Below are 20,459 nucleotides of genomic sequence, written 5' to 3' on the forward strand. Positions count from 1 at the left end.
AAAAATACAGTACATTTTATAATACTTTATACTTCTACTACTTAAAGACTTTAGTATAAAAATGACACCTTGGTTTGGATAAGACAGTAAGATGATATCAGTGATGGAGGACGTCGTACTGCAGTACCTCTACTATATGACAGTGCTTAACTGCAGATAATCTGTGGGGCACTAGGACCCAGCATGCAGAGACGTGTTTACTGACCTGGTTACAAACTGACCTGAAGGGTCCGAGGCTCGGTGGGCGTGGCCTGTAAACACTGACCCCTCTTAAAAACTCTGTGCTCGTTTCTCTGAGAACCTCCAGCATGTTTCTGAGGAGCTGCTGCACCGTCTGGATTCTGCTGTCAGGCATCGCTGCTGCTGCAGGTCTGTGCATTTTCATAAAAAGCTACATTAGCATGTTGCTAAAGTATAATTGCCAAAGTTAAATAAGAAACTGACTAAAAGCTTAAAGAGAGGACTGAGCTTCTTCTTGCCACCATCCTGTCGTGTTTCCTCAAGTCACTCTGGATAATAAGTGAAGGTGTTGCATTGTGTTTCAGTGTTTGTGGAGAGGAACGAGGCGAACACGGTGCTGCACAGATGGCGCCGAGCAAACAGCGGCTTCCTGGAGGAGATGCAACAAGGAAACCTGGAGAGGGAGTGCATCGAGGAGATCTGCAGCTACGAGGAGGCGCGAGAAGTCTTCGAAGACGTCACACTGACGGTCAGTTTGTTCATCGACTCCACCAAAATGTTACGTTACACAAAGAAAGGCAGAATATCTTTCAATTCTGATGTAGAATTCTGTGTTTTACCTGAAAGTCTGAGGTAATATTATATAAGTTATTGAATATATGGATCATTATATCTGAACTTATTTAGCACGAGATGAGAACACATTTCAGTCATTACACAAACAAAAAAGAACAAATCTGTGGTAGAACTTTTACTGTTGTTGGACAAAATGGAAGCATTAACGTAAATGTTAGCATTAGCTCACTTTATGCTAAAAGTGTATCTTGTTAACAAAGGTGTTTTTTTTGTAAATAAAATTAAGTGCATACTGATATCTGAATAAAAATTTGATCCTTATGTGTTGAGAGAAATGATTCTATCAGGGTTTTGGGTTAGCATGTTAGCATGTTAGCATCCCCGAGTCGAATCTATTGGAGAGATGAAACCTGATTAAAATAAAGTAATAAGACAGAAACATATCATTAAGTAACTGTTAACTTGTTTGTTCTTTGCAGGAAGAATTCTGGCGTAAATATACAAGTGAGTAAAACGTTGTATGATGACTTTTACAAAAGTAGTTCGACGAAGTTTTTATCGTGGTAGCAGGCTAAGCTATAAACTGACGCTAAAGGATGCTAACGCTACATATAACAGACTACTGTTAGCATGTTTTAGAAGCATGCATATATCATGCTAACAAAATGAAGGGTTAATGCTCCTGGTACTCCTTTTGGAGCTTAACGCTAACATGCTAATGATTAGCAGTTATGTTAATTGTGCTCACACTCTTAGTTTAGCATGTTAACATGCTACCATCAGCTAATTATCAGGTTCCAGCTAAATGCTAACAGTTTGATGTGATTGAGGGTTTTAAATAATCTTTATATTTACATTTTTTAAAGAATTTAATTTAAATCAAAATAAAGTAACTGTAAGCAGAGAATGTATTTTTCTCTCGCCGGAGGATAAAAGTTAAATGGAATGAAGTGAATGGGTTTTACACATGTTGACTCTATATCTATAGATAGATATATATATATATATATATATATATATATATATATATATATATATATATATATATTGACTATATCTGAGTGCTGTTGACTCAGCCTGTAATCAGCAGATTGATTTGCACAGTCTTACACAGTCTTATTGATCCTCATTCTTCTGTTGACGAGCACCAAATCTGATCCAAAGACGATTCTTTCGTCCTGTCATCAGATGTTGACGTCTGCGAGGCTGATTGTCAGAACAACGGCACCTGTGTCAACAATGGAACCTCCGACTATTGTGTCTGTCCCGAGGGCTTCGGTGGAGAACTCTGTCAGACAGGTGAGAAATAATCAATGTGCCATATCACTGTTATCTAACAGCTATAGATGACAATAAAGTAAAGGAATATTCTTCTGTATATTATATTTAAAATGAGGTTACCTTCACTTTCCTCAGTGGTGGAAGACCTGCTGAAGTGTCTTTACCAGAACGGACAGTGTGAACATTTCTGTGACGGATCAGGACAACGTGTCAAATGTTCCTGTGCTGACGGATACAAACTGGGTCCGCATGGACGACAGTGCATCGCTCAGGGTACAAATACCACCTGAACACTGCGTCTGTGAAGCGCTGACGTACCTGCACACTATAATAAGTGTGTTCGGCTCAAATACGTTGGTATTTTGCTGTAACGTGTGTTTTCTGTGTCACAGTGGATTATCCGTGTGGGCGGCTGCCTCCACAGGAAACCACAAACCAGAGTGTTGTGGGTCAGACCCGGCTGGTGGGAGCTAATCACTGCCCCAAAGGAGAGTGTCCATGGCAGGTAAACACTGCTGCAGCACTGCGGCCAGTAACATGTGGAGGGTTCGTCCTCTGGGGAGCAGGAGATCTGACCACTGATGTCTTCTTCTCTGTGGTTGTTATTTCTCTGGTCAGATAAATGTAAACGTGGCCTGAAGGTGAAACAACAAAGTCATTAATCTGGACCCAAAATGTTGGTTATAAGTCTGTTTCCATCGTCTGTCGCGTTGATCAGGTTCTGGTTCAGAGAAATGGACGAAGTCACTGTGGAGGTGTTTTAATCAGACCGGACTGGGTCGTCACCGCCGCTCACTGTGTCACCGGGAGAATCACAGAGGTCACCGTGGTGGGAGGTAACCAGTCGACTTTTTACATCAAAGATAAATTACTTTGTACTCTGGAGTTTGTCTCATCTGAAGATGTCTGAAGTTGTTGACAGAGTTCCTGTTCTGCCACCAGGTGAACACAACCTGGACGTGGATGAGAAGTCAGAACAGAAGATGGGTGTTTTAGCATCGAAGGTCCATGAAAACTACGACCCAGAGACGGGCGACAGCGACGTGGCCTTGCTGAAGCTGAATCGACCGTTCACCTTGAACCGCCACATCGTCCCCGTTTGCCTGCCGACCAAAGAATTTGCGGAGAAGGAGCTGCTGCCGGTCCGCTACCACACCATGTCCGGCTGGGGCAAGAGGACCATCGGGGGCAACGTGGAGCATGGCGCTGTACACGCTGTCCCGGTGTCCCCCATCCTTCGAAAATTCTCCATCCCCATCCTGCAGAACTCCCACTGCTCCCAGAGAACCCAGTTCAACTTCACCAGCAACATGCTATGTGCAGGATACCTGGGAGGTACTCAGCAGAGTTGCCGTGGAGATGACGGGAGCCCGCTGATCACACTTTACGGCTCCACCCACTTCCTGACAGGTGTGGTGGGCTGGGGGCGGGGCTGTCCGCAGCCCGGGTATTATGGGGTGTTCGCCAACATGGCTAACTTCGTGGAGTGGGTGGAGGCGTCAGTGGTGGAAACTGACAAAGCGCTCCTTTCATTGGATGCAGCTCTTGAGATGTTAGAACAGGAACGAGTTTAATGAAGTGCTGAAGTTATTTTCTGTTTAAAGATTTAATTCTCGAAGTCACAAACAAACATTATCACGACTCAGACGTCTCAGTGCTCTAACTGTCCAGTTTCCTCGTCGGGCTTGTTCTGTTTTCACGTGTTGGCGTCAACGGTGTGTGATATTTTGGTTGAGATGTTAATAAATGTTTCTGATTGATCAGACTTGGATCTTTATTGATCGATCAGGTGTTTTTCCCACATGATCATATTTACAGTTTTCTCTTTGGCATGAAGAAACTGTTGAACAGCCTCCATCATCCACACCGGAGATCCTGCGATGGCCGCAGTTTGACTGACAGCTCATTTGAGCAGATATGTGCTTATATGCCCGCCCTAGAACCTACAACAGCCAATAAGATTTCAGATCCAGTAATACATCATATCATATATCATATCAGTTTTAAAGCAATAAACTTGGAGATGATGAAAGTTCATGTAGTTTTATGTGTTTTTGTTCTTTTCATATTAACTGCATAACTTCTGTTGCATTGCATTGTGGGATGACATCCAGCTGAGTTTGTGTTAACGGTTTTTATCTCCAGCCGTGGAAAGTAACTAAATACATTCACTCAGATACTTACTTTGATATGACTCAGAGATACTTGGATGCCCTTTTTTTTAAGGAGCCGTTAGCTTCAAGTTAAAGGAGCTGTTAAAATTCTATGTGTGAGAAGGAGCTGCGTTAGCATAGGGTCAGCTGTTAGCCCAGAGTTAAGGATAGTTCTGGTTATAATACTTTAGTCATTTCCAGTGCAGTACTTTTACTTTACAGAGTATCTTTTAAGTTGTGGTATTTCTACTCTTAGTGAAGTAAACTGTCTGAACACCACCTCCACCAGTGGAGGTGCAGTTTGAGGCTGATCAGCTGATTTGAGGAAGCCTGCAGAGTAAATATTGATCAGTTTGGATCCTCCACTCGTCCCCCTCAGCTGATTGGCTGCAGCTGGTGGACAACAGGAGGCGACCTCGACGACCTCAACGTTGAGTCAGTGTTTGTAAATCCTCATTTCCTGTAAACGCCTCCTCCCCTTAACTCTGATGCAGCATGTAATCTGCAGTAACTGGTAACTAAAGTAATGAAATAAATGTAGCCGAGGAAAAAACCAGTATGTGTCTTCAGAGTGGAGTGGAAATACTCGCAGTGCACTCTGGGACTTGTAGTTGAGACTTGCCGTGGTGACAGTCTTTATATCTTCAGCTCAACAGGAAGTGTGAATCTTAAGCCCTGCCCCCTCAGACAGCGCCCTCCCTCCCTCTCTTTCTCTCTTCATACAGGTCACTGGCCTCTCGACCGCCCCTCCTCCTCTCTGTCCAGGCTCAGACTCCATTACGTCTCTCAGCACTCTGAGGTTCCTCCACCGAGCTAGCCACCGCCACATCTTCATCACCTTCATCACCACCATCACCACCAACACCACCAGCCTCCCTGGGTCATGTCGTGGCTTCACCGCCTGTCCCTCGGCCTCCTGCTGCTCCACCTGGCTGCTGTTCACGCAGGTACATTCACCAACATGAACTCTGAGGAGGAACATGGAGGGCAGAAAGTGTGTGTGTGTGTGTGTGTGGGTGTGTGTGTGTTGATTGACCCTTGACCTTGTTTGGTTGTGTGTGTTTGGTGTGTTGTCTGACTGTCGGCTCGCTCCTTGAAACCATTCTGACGCGTCATTGGACGACCAGACCACCAGCTGGACTCATGACATGATGGTTCCTCTAAAGGTTCCTCAGGGTTCTACTCTCGGTCCTGTTTGTGTTCTGTTCGGTCTCCAGCAGCTCCGAGATCACAGATCAATTTGAAAATACGTCGCTATAAATGCTAAGCTAAAAGTGTTGGCTATCCGATTATGATGACATCCCATGAACACAGCGCTTCTGTAAGCTAAATGCTAACATCAGCGTGCTAACATGCTAACGTTAACAGGGTAAAATGTTTTCACCAACTTGGTTTAGCATGTTAGCATGTGACTCTGTTAGACCAGAGCAATCTTTTCAGCAATTCTGAACATGTTAATGGTTGTCCAACACTTCCTGTTCCCTTTCAGTCTTCCTGGACAGCAGGGAAGCCAGTCAGGTTCTGACCCGACGGAGACGAGCCAACAGCTTTTGGGAAGAGATGAAACAAGGCGACATGGAGAGGGAGTGTGTGGAGGAGCGCTGCAACTGGGAGGAGGCCCGAGAGATCTTTGAGAATAAAGAGAAAACTGTACGAACCTGCAACATACACAAACAACTGAACACAATCCAAGTTAGCTTAGCCTAACTCATGCTAGTGAAGCACAGGCTAGCTTAGCTTCATGTAAAAATTCCCCCTCCAACAACCTCGGCATTGATGGATCCACATTGAGATAGAAATGTGAAAACGAGATATTTGCATTTACATTTTAACTCTTTTGAACCATTTCATTACGTTTTGTTTTGTTTTGTTTTTTCCACAGAATGAATTCTGGGTCAAATACGTTGGTAAGACAACTGTTTTCTGGTTTTTAAAATGTGCTTCAGGTAAATGTAGATAGTTTGGGGAGATGTCAGGCACTGTTACAAACTCAGCCAGTAATCCAAAGCCCCAGATACGAACAAACAATCAGGTTTTGCCAACAAATACTTCCCTTATTCCAAAATGTCCTCTGGATCCTTCACAGAGTTCATCAATAAAAACTACAATCCTGGACATTTGTCACGCTCTTAACTGTCAAAAACTGCACCGTCTGAAAGCAAATGTCACCACAGATTCACCTAAGATGACCTCTGGCTTTCAAACTATTGATTGACACCTCATTAGTCCAGTTAGGAGCTTCTCTGCCTGCCCGTCGCCTGCAACAGACAACCAGGTGTTGAGTGTTGATTTTCAGTGATGTCAGACTGACTACTGCCTCATCAGACTCCTCTTATTGAATCCTGTAGATGGCGACGCATGCAAGTCCATACCCTGCGCACACAACGGAGTTTGCAAAGATGGGATTGGTAGCTACGACTGCTACTGCCAGGCCGGGTACCAGGGCTACAACTGTGAAATCGGTACAGAACCACAAAGATTGGACATTTTTTTGTGTTTCTTTACATCAATAGAGTCACCGCTAACAGCTGCTAACTGAAACTGCCATTAGTTGGTATGTTAGCCGTGCAGCTAGCGGTCCAGACCAGCAGCTCAGAGATCAGGGTACAGTTGGTGTTTACACCACTGGCACAAGATCTTTGGAGCTGGATGGGCTGTGGCTAAAAAAAATAAAAAAATAAAAAAAGATAATGAAACAATTAACAGCTTGATTTTAAAAACACTGTGGTAATGTACTCCAGGTGTGCAGAATCTTATTCTCACGGTGTTTCCTGTGTCTTTGCAGTTATTCCTGAGCTTTGTGAGAACAGAAACGGTGGATGTGAACACTTCTGCAAAGTGGTGCAGGGAAGCGTCATGTGCTCCTGCGCTGACGGATATTTCCTGGCGTCAGATGACAAATCCTGCAACTCCAACGGTGAGAGAGACTCACGAGTCCACATGTTTCGGGTTCAGGCTGATTCTTAGGTTCTACTTAACTAAGTCTATCTGACCACCTAACATCACATGAACTCTTGCAGCAACCTTCAAATGTGGCGCCATCGTCACCGGAAACACCCGGACTGTTTTCAGGTACGAGCGAAATAACACGATGTTGGCGAACAAAGAGAATTTGAACGAGACGGACCACAACATCAACTCCACCAATCAGGATTACGCGATGGACAACAGCACCGCCACCGCCAAAATCTTACCAGAGAACCGGATCCTGGAGCAAATAATCAACTCTCAAATGGCCAGCATGACCCGCATCGTCAACGGAGAGGACTGTCCACCGGGAGAATGTCCATGGCAGGTAGAGACGCTTTGTTTCTCAGAATAAAGATCAACACTAAAGAGGAAAGAAACAACTGGGTCAAGACTTTTTGAGGTCCATTCATCTGTGGACAGATTGGATTCTGTTATCATCCAGGTGTCTATTATTGTCTCTGTGTGGACGCCGATGAATCAGTTACTGTCCAGGAGTCAGTATTTGTCTTCTTGTGGACGCCTCGATGTCCATAATTGCAGAGTTTGCTTAATATTTTCCTTCTGGTCGTCTTCAGGCTCTCCTCCTGAACGAGGAGGACCGAGGGTTCTGTGGAGGAACCATCCTCAACGAATACATCATCCTGACTGCTGCTCACTGCATGAACCAATCACGCTTCATCTACATCAAGCTTGGTAAGTCCTGCTGACCAATCAGCATCAGCTGAATACATACATATATTTAATGAGAGTTTTCATGATGATAAAATGTGGATCAACTGGTAGTTTCAGACTTTTTCACACCTGGACTCTTGTTTCTGTGCCTTCAGGTGAGTTCGACGTGTTGGTGGATCACGGTAATGAAGCCACTCACCATGTGGAGACTATCGTCACCCACAATAAATACAGGCCTGAAACCTACCACAATGACATCGCACTCATCAAGTTGGTGTCGCCCATCAAGTACAGCAGGTACATCCTGCCGGCCTGCATACCTGAGCCAGACTTCGCTGAAAAGGTGAAGCTTTAAACTTGTCACTTTCACTGCTTCAGACACGTTTTCATAAACTCAAAGAAACTGTGTAACATTTTGGATTCCACTCTCATGTACGTAACGTAAACAGTAAACCACAGCTGGTTAGCCTAGCTTAGCATAAAGAATTGAAACATGGGAAACTGTTCACCTGGCTCTGTCCCAAGAAACACTATCTTACATTTCTGATTAATCGCACTGTTAAACATTTTCTTTGACAAACTGCAGACGATTCTCAATCCTCTGTTGTCCCGTATAAAGCTAACACTTACAAACGTAATTTTGAATCTTATATGTAGTTTCTGCCAATAGAGCCTTCTAAAGGACCATAAAGGGTGAAGATTAGCGGTGCTGGTGGATGATTATGTTCCCATTGGACAGAGACAAGCTAGCTGTTTGCCAGTTTCTAGTTTTCATGCTTGGCTAATGTTTCAAGCTTCTCATATTTACATGCGAACATTAGAGCGGAATCAATCTTCTCATCTGACTGATTATAACAGTCGACACTCTACTGGAGAAATTTGTGACGTCCTCTTGCAGGTTCTAATGCGGCAGCCCGACGGCATGGTCAGTGGTTTCGGTCGTCTCGGCGAGGGTCGGCAGCCGTCCACCATCTTGCAGCGCCTCACCGTCCCCTTCGTGGATCGGGCAACCTGCATAGAATCGACCCAGCTGCGGATCTCTCAGCGCATGTTCTGTGCTGGCTATGACGACATAGCCAAGGACGCCTGCCAAGGCGACAGCGGCGGACCGCACGTCACGCGCTACCGAGACACCTATTTTGTCACCGGCATTGTAAGCTGGGGTGAAGGCTGTGCACGCAAAGGCAAATACGGCGTCTACACCCAGGTGTCCAAGTACGTCCAGTGGATCCGTGAAGGCATCAAGAAGCTGATGCCCCAAGAGAAGAGCGGCAGGAAGAAGAGGCACCACGGTCCGATCAACAGATTGGTTCTGTAATCGTTCAGCCTCACTTTGTGCCTCTCGTGTAATCAAAATCTAAATAATGTTTATGACTCCTAAACAGGCACATTTCACAACATTTACCACTTTTATAAAAAGACAATATAAAACATCTTAAAGCTGCATTAATTCATTGTTAGTCCACTTGGGAGCAGCAGAACAAGCTAAACTAATTTTAGCAAACACGTTAACAAACAGCTGCATCACAACCTATAGAAAGTGACTTGTGAGGTTCCTCAGGGTTCAATTCTGGGTCCTGAATATTTTCTGTTTGGTTAAAACTGCAGTATCTAAGTTTTTGGTGCACTTGGGGGTAACAGAACAAACTATAAACACAACTTCTATCAGCTTCTGACGTAGTAGTGGCTATCATGTTAGCAAACAGCAACCTGCCATCACATCCTGCAGTGTGACATGATCATCCACTTCGAGTCACGTTTGTGTTGAACTGATAAAAGTCTTTAAGCTCTGTTTTGGTCTCGAACAACTAAAGGAAACATCTGCCTCTTTAGCCGCTTGCTGCTCTCACGTTTGTCTTTCTGCTGTTTGATGATCTTTCAGTGCAAAAGTCTCAAATGTAAAACTGTCGATAACCTGTGATGTAAATTTAAAATGACGTACGAAATCTGAGCTTGATTTAATAATTTGCTTTTCAGTTTGATCCAAACGTCTGGAGGAGGAAGCTGAAAAAAATAAATCTGTTGTCATCCTCTGTTTTTTTTTGTTAGTTTTTAGCTTTTTGAGCAGAATTTGATGAAAATAAAAGAAATACAAGTCTGATACATTTTTTTATTGTGTGATAAAAATGTTAGTTAAAAAAAGTAATGTATGTGAAGTGAAGTGTATATCTGAGGAGATCAAACTTTGAATCCAATTTGTCACATTGTTGTTACATTTTTACCACATTTTATCAGATTTTATTCCTTCATCGCAGCTGGAGAGAACTTTATTAGAGGTTCGTACATGTATAAGAAGGAAATGTAAGTTTTGAATGTTAGCAATTAAAATTTTAGTTGTATACCTAATTCTAATTTATTCATGAGGAAGTAAATCAGAGATGAACAATCAGTTATTGATAAGTCATTTTTTAAATCACATATTCCAGTTGAACAGTGAATATCTTTGGGTTTTATTCACATTGAGCTCCTAAAGATTATTATTTTGGCACATTACACAACAAGACATTTGAAGACATCCTCTGATTGGACGATGTTCACTAATGAAGTCCAGGAGAAAGGTTGTGATTCGACCTTAGATCAGGATTATTTGACCAAACTTGGTGTTTCCTTCTCAGTAGCATGTTAGCCATGCTCGTAGCGTGTCTGTAGGTTTGAGGCTCTGTGACGGACTGCCTCAGCCTCAGATTAACTGGACTTACTGTTTATTTGCTATTGTAACTAAGATGGTGAAACTGGTAAACATTACAACTGCTAAACGTAAGGATGCTAGCATTGTCTCTGTGAGCACGTTAGCATTTAGCTCAGCATTACAGAGCTGCTACCATGGCTGCAGACGATTAGCCCCATTAGGAACTTCTCAGTTTCTGCCCCCATGATTAGTCATGGGATGGTGGGAGCAGAAAATAAAACTTTAAACAACAGCCATCTTTGATTTTCTCCATGTTCTGTCCATGATTTGAACAGGATCAGGAAACATCCCTGAATCGTTTTGAATTATGATGAAACTGCTCTTTATTTACCTCAAATAAACAAACCTAGTGAATATTGAAGTTCCAGAGGTCGCAGCTGCTGCTTGTTTGTGTGGGTTGACAGGCCAGAGTCCACCGCAGGAACACGACGTTTACCGAGAGCTCCACACTTTTAACTCCTTATAGGAGCAGAATTGAGCCTGCAGGTGAAAATCAGACTCCAGAAATGTTTCAGAAGAAAAAAGTTTTGTAGAACAAGTACAATTGTAGCACAAGTTAGCCTGTAAGCTAACTGACTTCTCACTTTGATGTTTGATTACATTTTTATTGGGGTTTTGTTGAAACTTTTTAAACAATGAGACATTTCAGATTTTTATAATTGCTGTAAAAAAGACTCAAGATATAAATAAACATCAAGTTTGTGGTTTAATGAATCGGCTGTGACTCATCAGTGTGTATTTGTGTGTGTGTGTGTGTGTGTGTGTGTGTGTGTGTTCAGAGTGGACTCAGTGTCATGGCGGTCAGCATCATGTCGGCTTGTTGTCGAGCGTCTGTTCTGTCTCTTTTCCTTCTTGGCTGCTACCTTCAGGTCCTCATCCAAGGACAAGGTAAGACCTCTGACCTCTGACCTCTGACCCTCAGCAGTGTTTCGGCTCAGTTACACTTTATTTATCGTCAGATTTTTATTGATGAAATCTTATGTTGAGCAAATCTACACTGATATGTGAGGCAGGAAACAGTTAACAGTTAACAAAGAAGTCTAAACTTTTGATGTTTAAATTCAGCTGGAAACGTTTGGTGGTCTGTTTGTGCCAAAACGAACACTGTCTTTCTGATGCGTTCTAATAACGTTTGCTGTATGACCTGGTTTACACTGACACAGTTAAAAGATTCATGATTCAGTTTAACTTGTGATCATACAACCCATGTTGTACAGTGAAATTATAGTTCCAGTCTCCTTGTATCACTCACAATAAATAATAAAACATAAGAATGGAGTGCAGGGATGAGTCGAGGAAAGACGCTGGTTGTTCTGAGTTACGACAGTCGATTCTTCTGTGTCTCTCCTGTCGGACGGCAGCAGTTGCCATTTTGTTAAATAACAATTGGTGTTTGAAAGGAAGTTTTGACAAATATGACAATATGTCAGAAGTAATTATGATGCAGTTAATTACAATAATGTCTGAATCTGAAAGTGAGTATATTATGAGTTATTATTGATACAGAATCACGACTCAGCGTTGTTTCAGTAAAACTGTCGTCAGTTTCTGATTTCTTAGTTATTTGTCACGACAGTGATAAATATTCTAACTAAATCTGATGTAGTCGAGTCATAATAACACAGGATGACTTAACATTTGTCCTTACAGTGTTTCCTTTGTCCTCGCAGTGTTTCCTTTGTCCTCGTAGTGTTTCCTTTGTCCTCGTATTGTTTCCTTTGTCCTTACAGTGTTTCCTTTGTCCTCGTAGTGTTTCCTTTGTCCTCGCAGTGTTTCCTTTGTCCTTACAGTGTTTCCTTTGTCCTCGCAGTGTTTCCTTTGTCCTCGTAGTGTTTCCTTTGTCCTCGCAGTGTTTCCTTTGTCCTTACAGTGTTTCCTTTGTCCTCGCAGTGTTTCCTTTGTCCTCGTAGTGTTTCCTTTGTCCTCGTAGTGTTTCCTTTGTCCTTACAGTGTTTCCTTTGTCCTCGCAGTGTTTCCTTTGTCCTTACAGTGTTTCCTTTGTCCTCGTAGTGTTTCCTTTGTCCTCGCAGTGTTTCCTTTGTCCTTACAGTGTTTCCTTTGTCCTCGCAGTGTTTCCTTTGTCCTCGTAGTGTTTCCTTTGTCCTCGTAGTGTTTCCTTTGTCCTTACAGTGTTTCCTTTGTCCTCGTAGTGTTTCCTTTGTCCTCGTAGTGTTTCCTTTGTCCTTACAGTGTTTCCTTTGTCCTTGTAGTGTTTCCTTTGTCCTCGCAGTGTTTCCTTTGTCCTCGTAGTGTTTCCTTTGTCCTCGTAGTGTTTCCTTTGTCCTCGTAGTGTTTCCTTTGTCCTTACAGTGTTTCCTTTGTCCTCGTAGTGTTTCCTTTGTCCTCGTAGTGTTTCCTTTGTCCTTACAGTGTTTCCTTTGTCCTTGTAGTGTTTCCTTTGTCCTCGCAGTGTTTCCTTTGTAATTGCAGTGCTTCTATTGTACTTACAGTGTTCCAGGCTCCACATACCCAAAGTGTGTTCCTGAGGTCCAAACGGGCCAACCACTTCCTAGTGGAAGAGATCCTGCAGGGGAACCTGGAGCGAGAGTGTTATGAGGAGCTGTGCAACTACGAGGAGGCACGCGAGTACTTCGAGAACGATGCCAAGACGGTCAGACTCCCATCACTAAAGACATCTGATATGAGAACTGATATCATTTGTTTGGGTACAGCTGACTTCCTCTCAGTTCACCTGTGAACTCAAAATGAAAATGTTGTAATTGTTTTTTGACAGATCGCCTTCTGGACAGTTTATTTAGGTGAGTTTTCCTTCACGGCACCTGCAAAGAGTTGTGTGCTTACATTGTTCTAAATGTCTTTGGTTTTCACAGCTGAAACAACCTGAATATTCTGTCTTGTTAAAACACTGCTTGGCTACTTCAGTCACTTCATTTGTTCCTTTTCGTATCGCTGTAATTGATCAGCTCTCTGTCTCTGATCAGATGGGGACCAGTGTAAGCCGAACCCCTGCCTCAATGGAGGAAACTGCACAGACAAAGTGGGCGGGTTCCAGTGCTCCTGCTCCGCCCCCTACTATGGACCAGTCTGTGAACTGGGAGCACTGGTAGAGAAAGAAAACAAAGAATGGCCACTGTCTGCGCCACAAATCATCCTAGGTTAGACCACACCCACTGCTAAATTGGCCCCACCTCCTTGTGGGCGTGTGGTAAATAATCACTCAGTCATATGAGATGTAACTAGTTTTGTGAATGATTAATGTGATTTTGTCACTTGCTCATCTCATTATTTTGTGTCATCGTGCTCAGAGTGTCCGACTGAAGGCCCGACAGCTTGTCACCAGCTGTGCACGGTCTCCTACTTCACCTTCACCTGCTCCTGCATGTCAGGATTCAAACTACAGACCGACGGACGGAGCTGTGCGCCTGAAGGTCTGAACCCCACCTGAGATAAAACTAAAGTCACCGAACAAGTTCAGACTAGTTTAACCAACAGTCTTTGTGTCCTCAGTGGAGTTTCCCTGTGGAAGACTTCCTGACCACTTCAACACCACTGCGTCAGTGTGTCGCCATGGAAACTGTCCCTGGCAGGTAAGATGGAGTTTACAGTATTTTTAAAATGTCCTGACAGTGACAAATGTGTTCAGTAAGTTTATGGATGAAACAGGACTGTCATGTTTTCTAAATATTAACTGGACAAAATGCAGCTCAGCTCCTGCTGTGGGTTTGTTTTCTGTCTCCAGGTGTCCCTGCGGAACAGCAGGGGGGTGGAGCTGTGTGGTGGCGTGATACTGGGTCGATTCTCTGTCCTGACAGCCGCCCGCTGCCTCTTCCTGGACTCAAGATCTGATCTCCGACCTTCCGACTTCTATGTGGTCGCTGGTATTGACAGTTACAATCAGTTGTTGTTTTTAAACATGAATTGAACTGAATTGTGTTCTGACGTCTCGTCTCTCGTCTCCCAGGTGACAAGTCGATGCCCGTCCCTGTCCGGACTCTGCACGTCCACCACCGCTTCCGTCGCGATCACCACGACAACAACCTTGTCCTCCTGGAGCTAGCCCGCCCCCTGCACTTTAACCCCGCCCTCATCCACCTCTGCCTGCCCACCAAGGACTTCAGCGAAAACATCCTGATGCATTCTGGGAGAGCAGGTATCACAGGGAGACGGGGGGTCAGTCGGAACCAGAAACTGGTCTACATGACGCTGGACGAGTGTCGCAGTCAGCTGAATGTCTCACATCCACTCAGCAACAAAATGTTCTGCATGAGGAGGCAGAACGGAGCTTTAGGGAACCAAAACAGAGTCAAGAGGAGCCCGAATGGACCTTCAGGGAACCAAAATGGCACCCAAGGGAGCCCAAATCAACCTTCACAAAATCTAAATGGGGCCCAGAAGAAGCTGAATGAACAAACAGTGAACAGGAACCAAAGCCAAAAAAGAAAAAATGGGGCACAGAACAGTGCCGGTTCAAAGAGTCACGGTGCTGCGAGGTCAGAGGTCAGCGGGGGGAAATGTGGTGGCCTGTTGCCGGGGACGCCTGTTGCCTCAGTGGAACGAGGGACAGCGTTTCTGACTGGGCTGCTGATGTCATCAACCGCAGACTGTGAAGGTGGCGGCCTGGTGTTCATCAAACTTTCCCGCTACCTGAACTGGATCAAACCGAGGCTGGAGGCCACCGAGGATCACACGACGACTCAAGTCCTTCAGTATCCTGAGAATCGCTAACAGCTCGCCTGGCGGTGCCATCTTTGAAACTGCTTTTGTCATTAAACTTCCTGTCAACTACAGAATGTCTTCAGTGGACCAAACTAGTGGTTTCAAGTGTTTTAGCTCCTAAACTAGAAAACATTTTCCAAATCCTGATGAGTTCCTCTTCAGTTCAGAGCCGACTCACTTCCCAACAGTCTGTTGTTTGTGGTTCATGATTCAAGATTCCTCCGCTCCTCCCAACAACCACACAGACTGATGACAACATGAGTCCACACTGAAAGAGCAGAGTAACTCAATGTATCAAATAAACGTGGTGGAGAGGAAACGCAGAGAAGCAGGAAATGGAAATATTCATGTAAATTGAACAGTAGCCCTGAGGGGTCAATATTTCAGAAAACACACAAAATGTGACATTTGTAAAAACACAACGTGATTTTCAGGGAACAAAATAAACTTAAGTACAAAACTGAGTTACTTTCCTTTGCCGGTTTGTCACATATTGACACAAAGATTTTTATTGTTTCTGGTTCAAATACCAGTTTTTGTTCTCCTTAACTGACAATAAGCTGACAGTATCAGCCCTGGAAAAATAACTAATCAGTCAGTCGTGTTATTGCAACACAAACACGTTTTACACTGAACCTCTATTTTACGATCGTTGACGTGATCACAGAAAAGAGAAGTTTTAATCTTGCACCTTTGATTCAGATGCACAAACATCCATCGCTCATGTTCACCGTCAGCACTTTGTATTTAAACAGTGCACATTTAAACTCGTCATGTGAAATGTGAAAATAGACTCCAGTACCCACAATGCACCATGCAAAGCCTCCAGGGAACACAGGCTGGTTCAATAATCAATCTGGTACTCGCTGTACAAACCAGCATCTGTTTTATTCAACAACATTTTTACAGTACAAAATAAAAAAATATGAATTGAATGAAAAAGAAAAAGGGTTCCTTTGGAGCGTCACAGCCAGAGGGGATTGTGGGTAACGTAGTCTAGGAGATGGCAGAGAGAGGAGGGAACGGGTTCTGTTTACTGACCACGAGCTTCTGGTGCTGGTGGGAGATGTAACCTTTGATGTGACCCTGAGAGACAGAAACCACAAAGAAGAGCTCAGCGTACAAAGACAGGCGTGTGTGTGTGTGTGTGTGTGTGTGTGTGTGTGTGTGTGTGTGTGTGTGTGTGTGTGTGAGCTCACCATGTAGATGAGGTTGGCGAGGATACACTGCACCTCATCGATGTCGACATCCTCCAGCTGCATCATCCTCAGAGCCACCAGGAAGGCGTCCAGAGGCAGCTGGTGCGTCCTCAGCAGCAGGTACCTGTGGAGACGAGGCAGCTGAGGTCATCACGCCATCGCCATGACTACAGGCGTGTCAGTAAAGATCTACAACATGTCGACACTGAAACTACAGGTGCAGCCAAACTCACACTTTCTTGAAGAGGTTCCTGTAGGTGATGATCTTGAGCTTCTCCAGGATGAGGAAGATGCCACAGCGGATGAAGAAGGTCTCATGTTTGGACAAGGCCTCGTTCAGCAGCAGCAGGTTCCCTTCACTACACACACATACACACCTGTGAGATCACCTGGGAACATGATGTCACTTCCTGTGTTACCGCCTCCACCCCTCCACTCACCTCACAGCTTTAGTGACGTCGGCAAACTGCATGAGGTCGTACTTCCTGAGGAGCTGGTGAGTCGGCATGTGGCCCTGAAACAACAACAACAAGCTGCGTCACACTGGGAGCACTGGGAGCTACACTGGTCTGAACCAACCGGTCTGAACGTGAGGAGTCTGTCACCAGCAGCATCTTGACGGGCAGCAGGTAGATGAGAATCATCCTCTTGTTCTTCTGACTGGAGCGATGACAGTGGTGGAAGGCGTAAGACAGAAACTCCTCCGCTGCAGAGACACAATCAGACGACGTTTTGTTGTGTGTGTGTGTGTGAAACACAACTATTCTACTTCAAGCTACTTTAATTATCTCTACATCACTTCAGCCCTCAGCTGACTGCACGGTTCTCTACATACAGGCCTCAAGGATATTTACACCACGTCTCTATGACTTTAAGTGAACCGAGCAGAAGCAGGCTGTGCTGGTGCAGCAGCGACGGGACAGGTGAGTGTTACCTGGTTTGAAGTCGCTGTCGAACATGGCTTTGCGGCCCACGTAGTATTTGTAGGTGACTTTCTGAGCTGGACTGTAGTCGTTCTTCAGGTTGGAGCTGTCGATGGCTCTGATCAGAGGCTTACACAGGTGCAGCTTATTGATCTGATTCATCACAAAAGAAAATGATCAGTATCGGATGACGGCAGCGATGCCGTGCGTCAGTCAGACTCTCACTCAGTGTGTCAGACCTTGAAGTAGATCTTGAAGAGCTGGTTGCTCAGAAACATCATCCCCCACTTCTTCGAGTCCTCGATCCCCGCACGACTGACGAGGAAACATTGGGATGAAATTATCACATTTTGTAAATGCAAGGAATCATGGGAAAGTTTGTGTGTGTGTGTGTGTGTGTGTGTGTGTGTGTGTGTACTGACTTGTCACTGGCACACACTCTGAAGCAGCTCATCAGCTGCTCTGCTGCTTTTTCCAACATCTCCCCCGGCTGACCTTTACTCTTCTTCTGCAACTGCTGCTCCGCCTGCACACACACACACACACACACACACACACACACACACACACACACACACAGCTCGTCATCATCATCATCATCATCATCATCACAGATCAGTATGATCAGTGGATCAGTCTCTCCTGTTCATTTCTTACGCTGTTGGCGAATATCCTGAGATCCAGAGTGACAGCGAACATCACAGGCAGAGCCCTGAAACACACACACACACACACACACACACACACATCAGTGACGCAGCGTTCACAGGTGGTGTGCTCACAGCAGCTCCATCAGACCTGACAGCACAGTGACTCTAAACAGGCTTCAGTTTGTCGTGTTTATTCAGAGCAAATGTAACAATAAACTAAAGTAATCTGATAAATGTGGTGCAGTAGACACATAAAGTAACAGCACATGGAAATACTCAAGTAAAGTACTTTAGTAAAAGTACTTAGTTCCATTCCATCAGTGATACTTCTGCAGGGAGAGGGAGTGTGTGGTGTGAGGCCGAGCTGCACTGCAGCTAACAGTTTCCCTTCACTCCCAGTGTTTGTGCTAAGCTAAGCTAATACACGTGCGTGTGTGTGTGTGTGTGTGTGTGTGTGTGTGCATGCTCACCAGTTCTCCTCTTTGTGGGACTGGAAGGCTCTCAGGAAGGACGTTAGAGGTCAAAGAAAGACTCCGATTGAATGAATTATTGATTGATTATTGCGTTGTGTGTTGTACAGTGTGTGTGTGTGTTGTAGAGTATGTGTGTGTGTGTGTGTAAGTGTGTTGTACAGTGTGTGTGTGTGTGTGTTGTACAGTGTGTGTGTTTGTGTGTGTTGTACAGTGTGTGTGTGTGTGTGTGTGTGTTGTACAGTGTGTGTGTGTGTGTGTGTTGTACAGTGTGTGTGTTTGTGTGTGTTGTACAGTGTGTGTGTGTGTGTGTGTGTTGTACAGTGTGTGTGTGTTTGTGTGTGTGTTGTACAGTGTGTGTGTGTTTGTGTGTGTTGTACAGTGTGTGTCACGAAGGATATTGGACGACGAGTGTCTGGAACTTGTAGGCTTCAACAAAGTCGTGATTGGCCACTGCGTACGTACACCTGTAACACACATACACACAGGATTGTTGCTATGGTTACCTGCAGTTTAAAGGAACAATTCACCAATAAATCACTAATTGATTTGGCGGTTCTACCTGAGGTGAGCTGCGACCATCTCATCGTACGGCGGCTCCAGAAGCTGCTGACATTTTTCCTCTGGACTGGCCAGCTGAAACACACACACACACACACACAAGTGAGTCGGTATCCTTGCAACGCTGCGAGCGTCCACCTGAGTGGGCGGGGCCTCACCTGGAGCCGGGGGTTGGCGACGTGCGGGTGTTTGAAGGAGAGCAGCTCAGCGCAGAACGAACCCTCGTGGTTATCAATGGCCTCGTAAACCTGCGGGAGTAAAACACCAACGAAGAAGAGTCAGCGCAGCACGGTGGAGCCCCCTGCAGGTCACAAGGTGGAACAACACCAACATGGAGCAGTGTGTCAGAGTTACCTGCTGCAGGTACTGGTTGATGGTGATGTGGGCCATGACGTCCTGCTGCTGCTGCAGAACTTCAACCTGAGAACAGAACCAGATCCATTTTACACTTCCTGTCCTGCCCTCACACGAGGCTTCAGAGTGTCCTGGTTCTACATGTTGTTCGGGTCGCTTCACGCCTCCTCACCCACAATTCAGAACCTTTCCCGGTTCACACCAGAGATAATGAAACTTCAATCTATTCACAACCTTCTACAGATAAACTCCAACCACTTTAGAGTTTTAAAGTTTGGTTCATTTCAGTCTGCGTCTTTGAAACGTCCTGCAGCTGATGCAAAACACACTCAATGACGCCATTTTGTGTCACTTATTAAAAACGCGTCTGATCCGTTTGTTCTTTTTATTTTGAAGAGTCTCACAGGACGAGCTTCACTGAGTGTATTTGAGAAAATGGAAACTGTTTGAATGTAAAATAAAGCAGATAAACAGCTTTCTGTCATTTAATGTATTTCATTATATTATCATATATAATATATTGATTACATTTAAATTACAGTTTTTAATAACAAGGCTGCAGGAGTTCGTCACATTACACATGAAGCACGATAATATTGTCCATTCAAAAATATATTTAAAAGTCACCCGATTACAAAAACTGCTGCTGATGAGACAGTTTTTAATTAAAAGCGGTTTTATTCACTTTTATCCTCCCATCACTCAAACTTAACCCACCGACAGCTAATGGTAGCATGCTAACTGATCGTTACTTCTTCATCTTTAGGACAAAACCGGAAGTTAAATCGCTGTTTTCAGACGTGAAACCGGAAAACAAAATGTCTCTAAATTAAATCAAACAACAACGTACCTGTCAAATTAATCTTTAATCCAGAATAAGAGCGTCCGGAGGCAAATCATTCAACGTTAACCCGGACTGTTAGCGGTGATGCACCACATCCGGTTTGGCAAGGTCGGGTTCCGGTGCTGATTCAAAATAAGAGCTTACAGATATCAAAATAAAAGTATGGGTTACAAACCAGTGAGTTTTATAGTTTAAGAAAACAACATATATAATTAGTGAGTCCATAATTAACCACACATAATATATCTACATTTAAATAT

The 20,459-nt window shown here is 44.3% G+C and overlaps 4 protein-coding genes across 5 annotated transcripts; 3 read left to right on the plus strand and 1 right to left on the minus strand.

Moving 5' to 3' along the window:
• Positions 1–220: 220 nt before the first annotated feature.
• On the plus strand, positions 221–4,074 carry LOC119015134 (coagulation factor VII-like). Its single transcript, XM_037090828.1, has 8 exons — positions 221–369; positions 546–709; positions 1,236–1,260; positions 1,945–2,055; positions 2,173–2,310; positions 2,430–2,542; positions 2,756–2,873; positions 2,980–4,074. Exons 1-8 carry the CDS (start codon positions 309–311, stop codon positions 3,609–3,611), a joined length of 1,362 nt encoding a protein of 453 aa, XP_036946723.1. The 5' UTR covers positions 221–308; the 3' UTR covers positions 3,612–4,074.
• Positions 4,075–5,073: 999 nt separating this feature from the next.
• On the plus strand, positions 5,074–9,933 carry f10 (coagulation factor X). 2 transcript variants are annotated; one of them, XM_037090822.1, is made up of 9 exons: positions 5,074–5,137; positions 5,680–5,840; positions 6,073–6,097; positions 6,539–6,652; positions 6,976–7,107; positions 7,211–7,485; positions 7,736–7,853; positions 7,988–8,175; positions 8,731–9,933. In XM_037090822.1, exons 1-9 carry the CDS (start codon positions 5,074–5,076, stop codon positions 9,148–9,150), a joined length of 1,497 nt encoding a protein of 498 aa, XP_036946717.1. In that variant the 3' UTR covers positions 9,151–9,933. The 2 variants fall into 2 exon arrangements, with proteins under 2 accessions (XP_036946717.1, XP_036946718.1); XM_037090823.1 differs by lacking the exon at positions 5,074–5,137 and adding an exon at positions 5,315–5,511.
• Positions 9,934–10,817: 884 nt separating this feature from the next.
• Positions 10,818–15,662, plus strand: prozb (protein Z, vitamin K-dependent plasma glycoprotein b). Its single transcript, XM_037090818.1, has 9 exons — positions 10,818–11,007; positions 11,301–11,409; positions 12,972–13,132; positions 13,256–13,280; positions 13,464–13,637; positions 13,788–13,910; positions 13,990–14,069; positions 14,222–14,360; positions 14,444–15,662. Exons 2-9 carry the CDS (start codon positions 11,316–11,318, stop codon positions 15,205–15,207), a joined length of 1,560 nt encoding a protein of 519 aa, XP_036946713.1. The 5' UTR covers positions 10,818–11,007; positions 11,301–11,315; the 3' UTR covers positions 15,208–15,662.
• A 399-nt stretch (positions 15,663–16,061) lies between these two features.
• Positions 16,062–20,345, minus strand: pcid2 (PCI domain containing 2). The gene is made up of 15 exons (XM_037090833.1): positions 20,206–20,345; positions 19,356–19,421; positions 19,160–19,249; positions 19,003–19,076; positions 18,842–18,907; positions 18,441–18,482; positions 17,978–18,032; positions 17,743–17,846; positions 17,560–17,635; positions 17,332–17,473; positions 17,003–17,103; positions 16,838–16,911; positions 16,631–16,756; positions 16,398–16,521; positions 16,062–16,284 (listed from the first exon to the last, which is right to left on the minus strand). Exons 2-15 carry the CDS (start codon positions 19,389–19,391, stop codon positions 16,195–16,197), a joined length of 1,200 nt encoding a protein of 399 aa, XP_036946728.1. The 5' UTR covers positions 19,392–19,421; positions 20,206–20,345; the 3' UTR covers positions 16,062–16,194.
• Positions 20,346–20,459: the final 114 nt, after the last annotated feature.

Source organism: Acanthopagrus latus, chromosome 24 (assembly GCF_904848185.1).
Source record: "Acanthopagrus latus isolate v.2019 chromosome 24, fAcaLat1.1, whole genome shotgun sequence".
Lineage (NCBI taxonomy): Eukaryota > Metazoa > Chordata > Actinopteri > Spariformes > Sparidae > Acanthopagrus > Acanthopagrus latus.

Excerpts from the sequence above, each read along its gene's own strand:
- LOC119015134 (XM_037090828.1), top strand. The coding sequence starts at position 309 with ATGTTTCTGAGGAGCTGCTGCACCGTCTGGATTCTGCTGTCAGGCATC. Across the intron at positions 2,056-2,172 it reads TGGAGAACTCTGTCAGACAG|TGGTGGAAGACCTGCTGAAG; the intron begins GTGAGAAATAAT and ends CACTTTCCTCAG. Across the intron at positions 2,311-2,429 it reads ACGACAGTGCATCGCTCAGG|TGGATTATCCGTGTGGGCGG; the intron begins GTACAAATACCA and ends TCTGTGTCACAG.
- f10 (XM_037090822.1), top strand. The coding sequence starts at position 5,074 with ATGTCGTGGCTTCACCGCCTGTCCCTCGGCCTCCTGCTGCTCCACCTG. Across the intron at positions 5,841-6,072 it reads TTGAGAATAAAGAGAAAACT|AATGAATTCTGGGTCAAATA; the intron begins GTACGAACCTGC and ends TTTTTTCCACAG. Across the intron at positions 6,098-6,538 it reads ATTCTGGGTCAAATACGTTG|ATGGCGACGCATGCAAGTCC; the intron begins GTAAGACAACTG and ends TGAATCCTGTAG.
- prozb (XM_037090818.1), top strand. The coding sequence starts at position 11,316 with ATGGCGGTCAGCATCATGTCGGCTTGTTGTCGAGCGTCTGTTCTGTCT. Across the intron at positions 11,410-12,971 it reads GGTCCTCATCCAAGGACAAG|TGTTCCAGGCTCCACATACC; the intron begins GTAAGACCTCTG and ends TTGTACTTACAG. Across the intron at positions 14,361-14,443 it reads CGACTTCTATGTGGTCGCTG|GTGACAAGTCGATGCCCGTC; the intron begins GTATTGACAGTT and ends CTCGTCTCCCAG.
- pcid2 (XM_037090833.1), bottom strand. The coding sequence starts at position 19,391 with ATGGCCCACATCACCATCAACCAGTACCTGCAGCAG. Across the intron at positions 19,250-19,355 it reads TCAACCAGTACCTGCAGCAG|GTTTACGAGGCCATTGATAA; the intron begins GTAACTCTGACA and ends TTACTCCCGCAG. Across the intron at positions 18,483-18,841 it reads TTCCAGACACTCGTCGTCCA|GTCCTTCCTGAGAGCCTTCC; the intron begins ATATCCTTCGTG and ends TTGACCTCTAAC.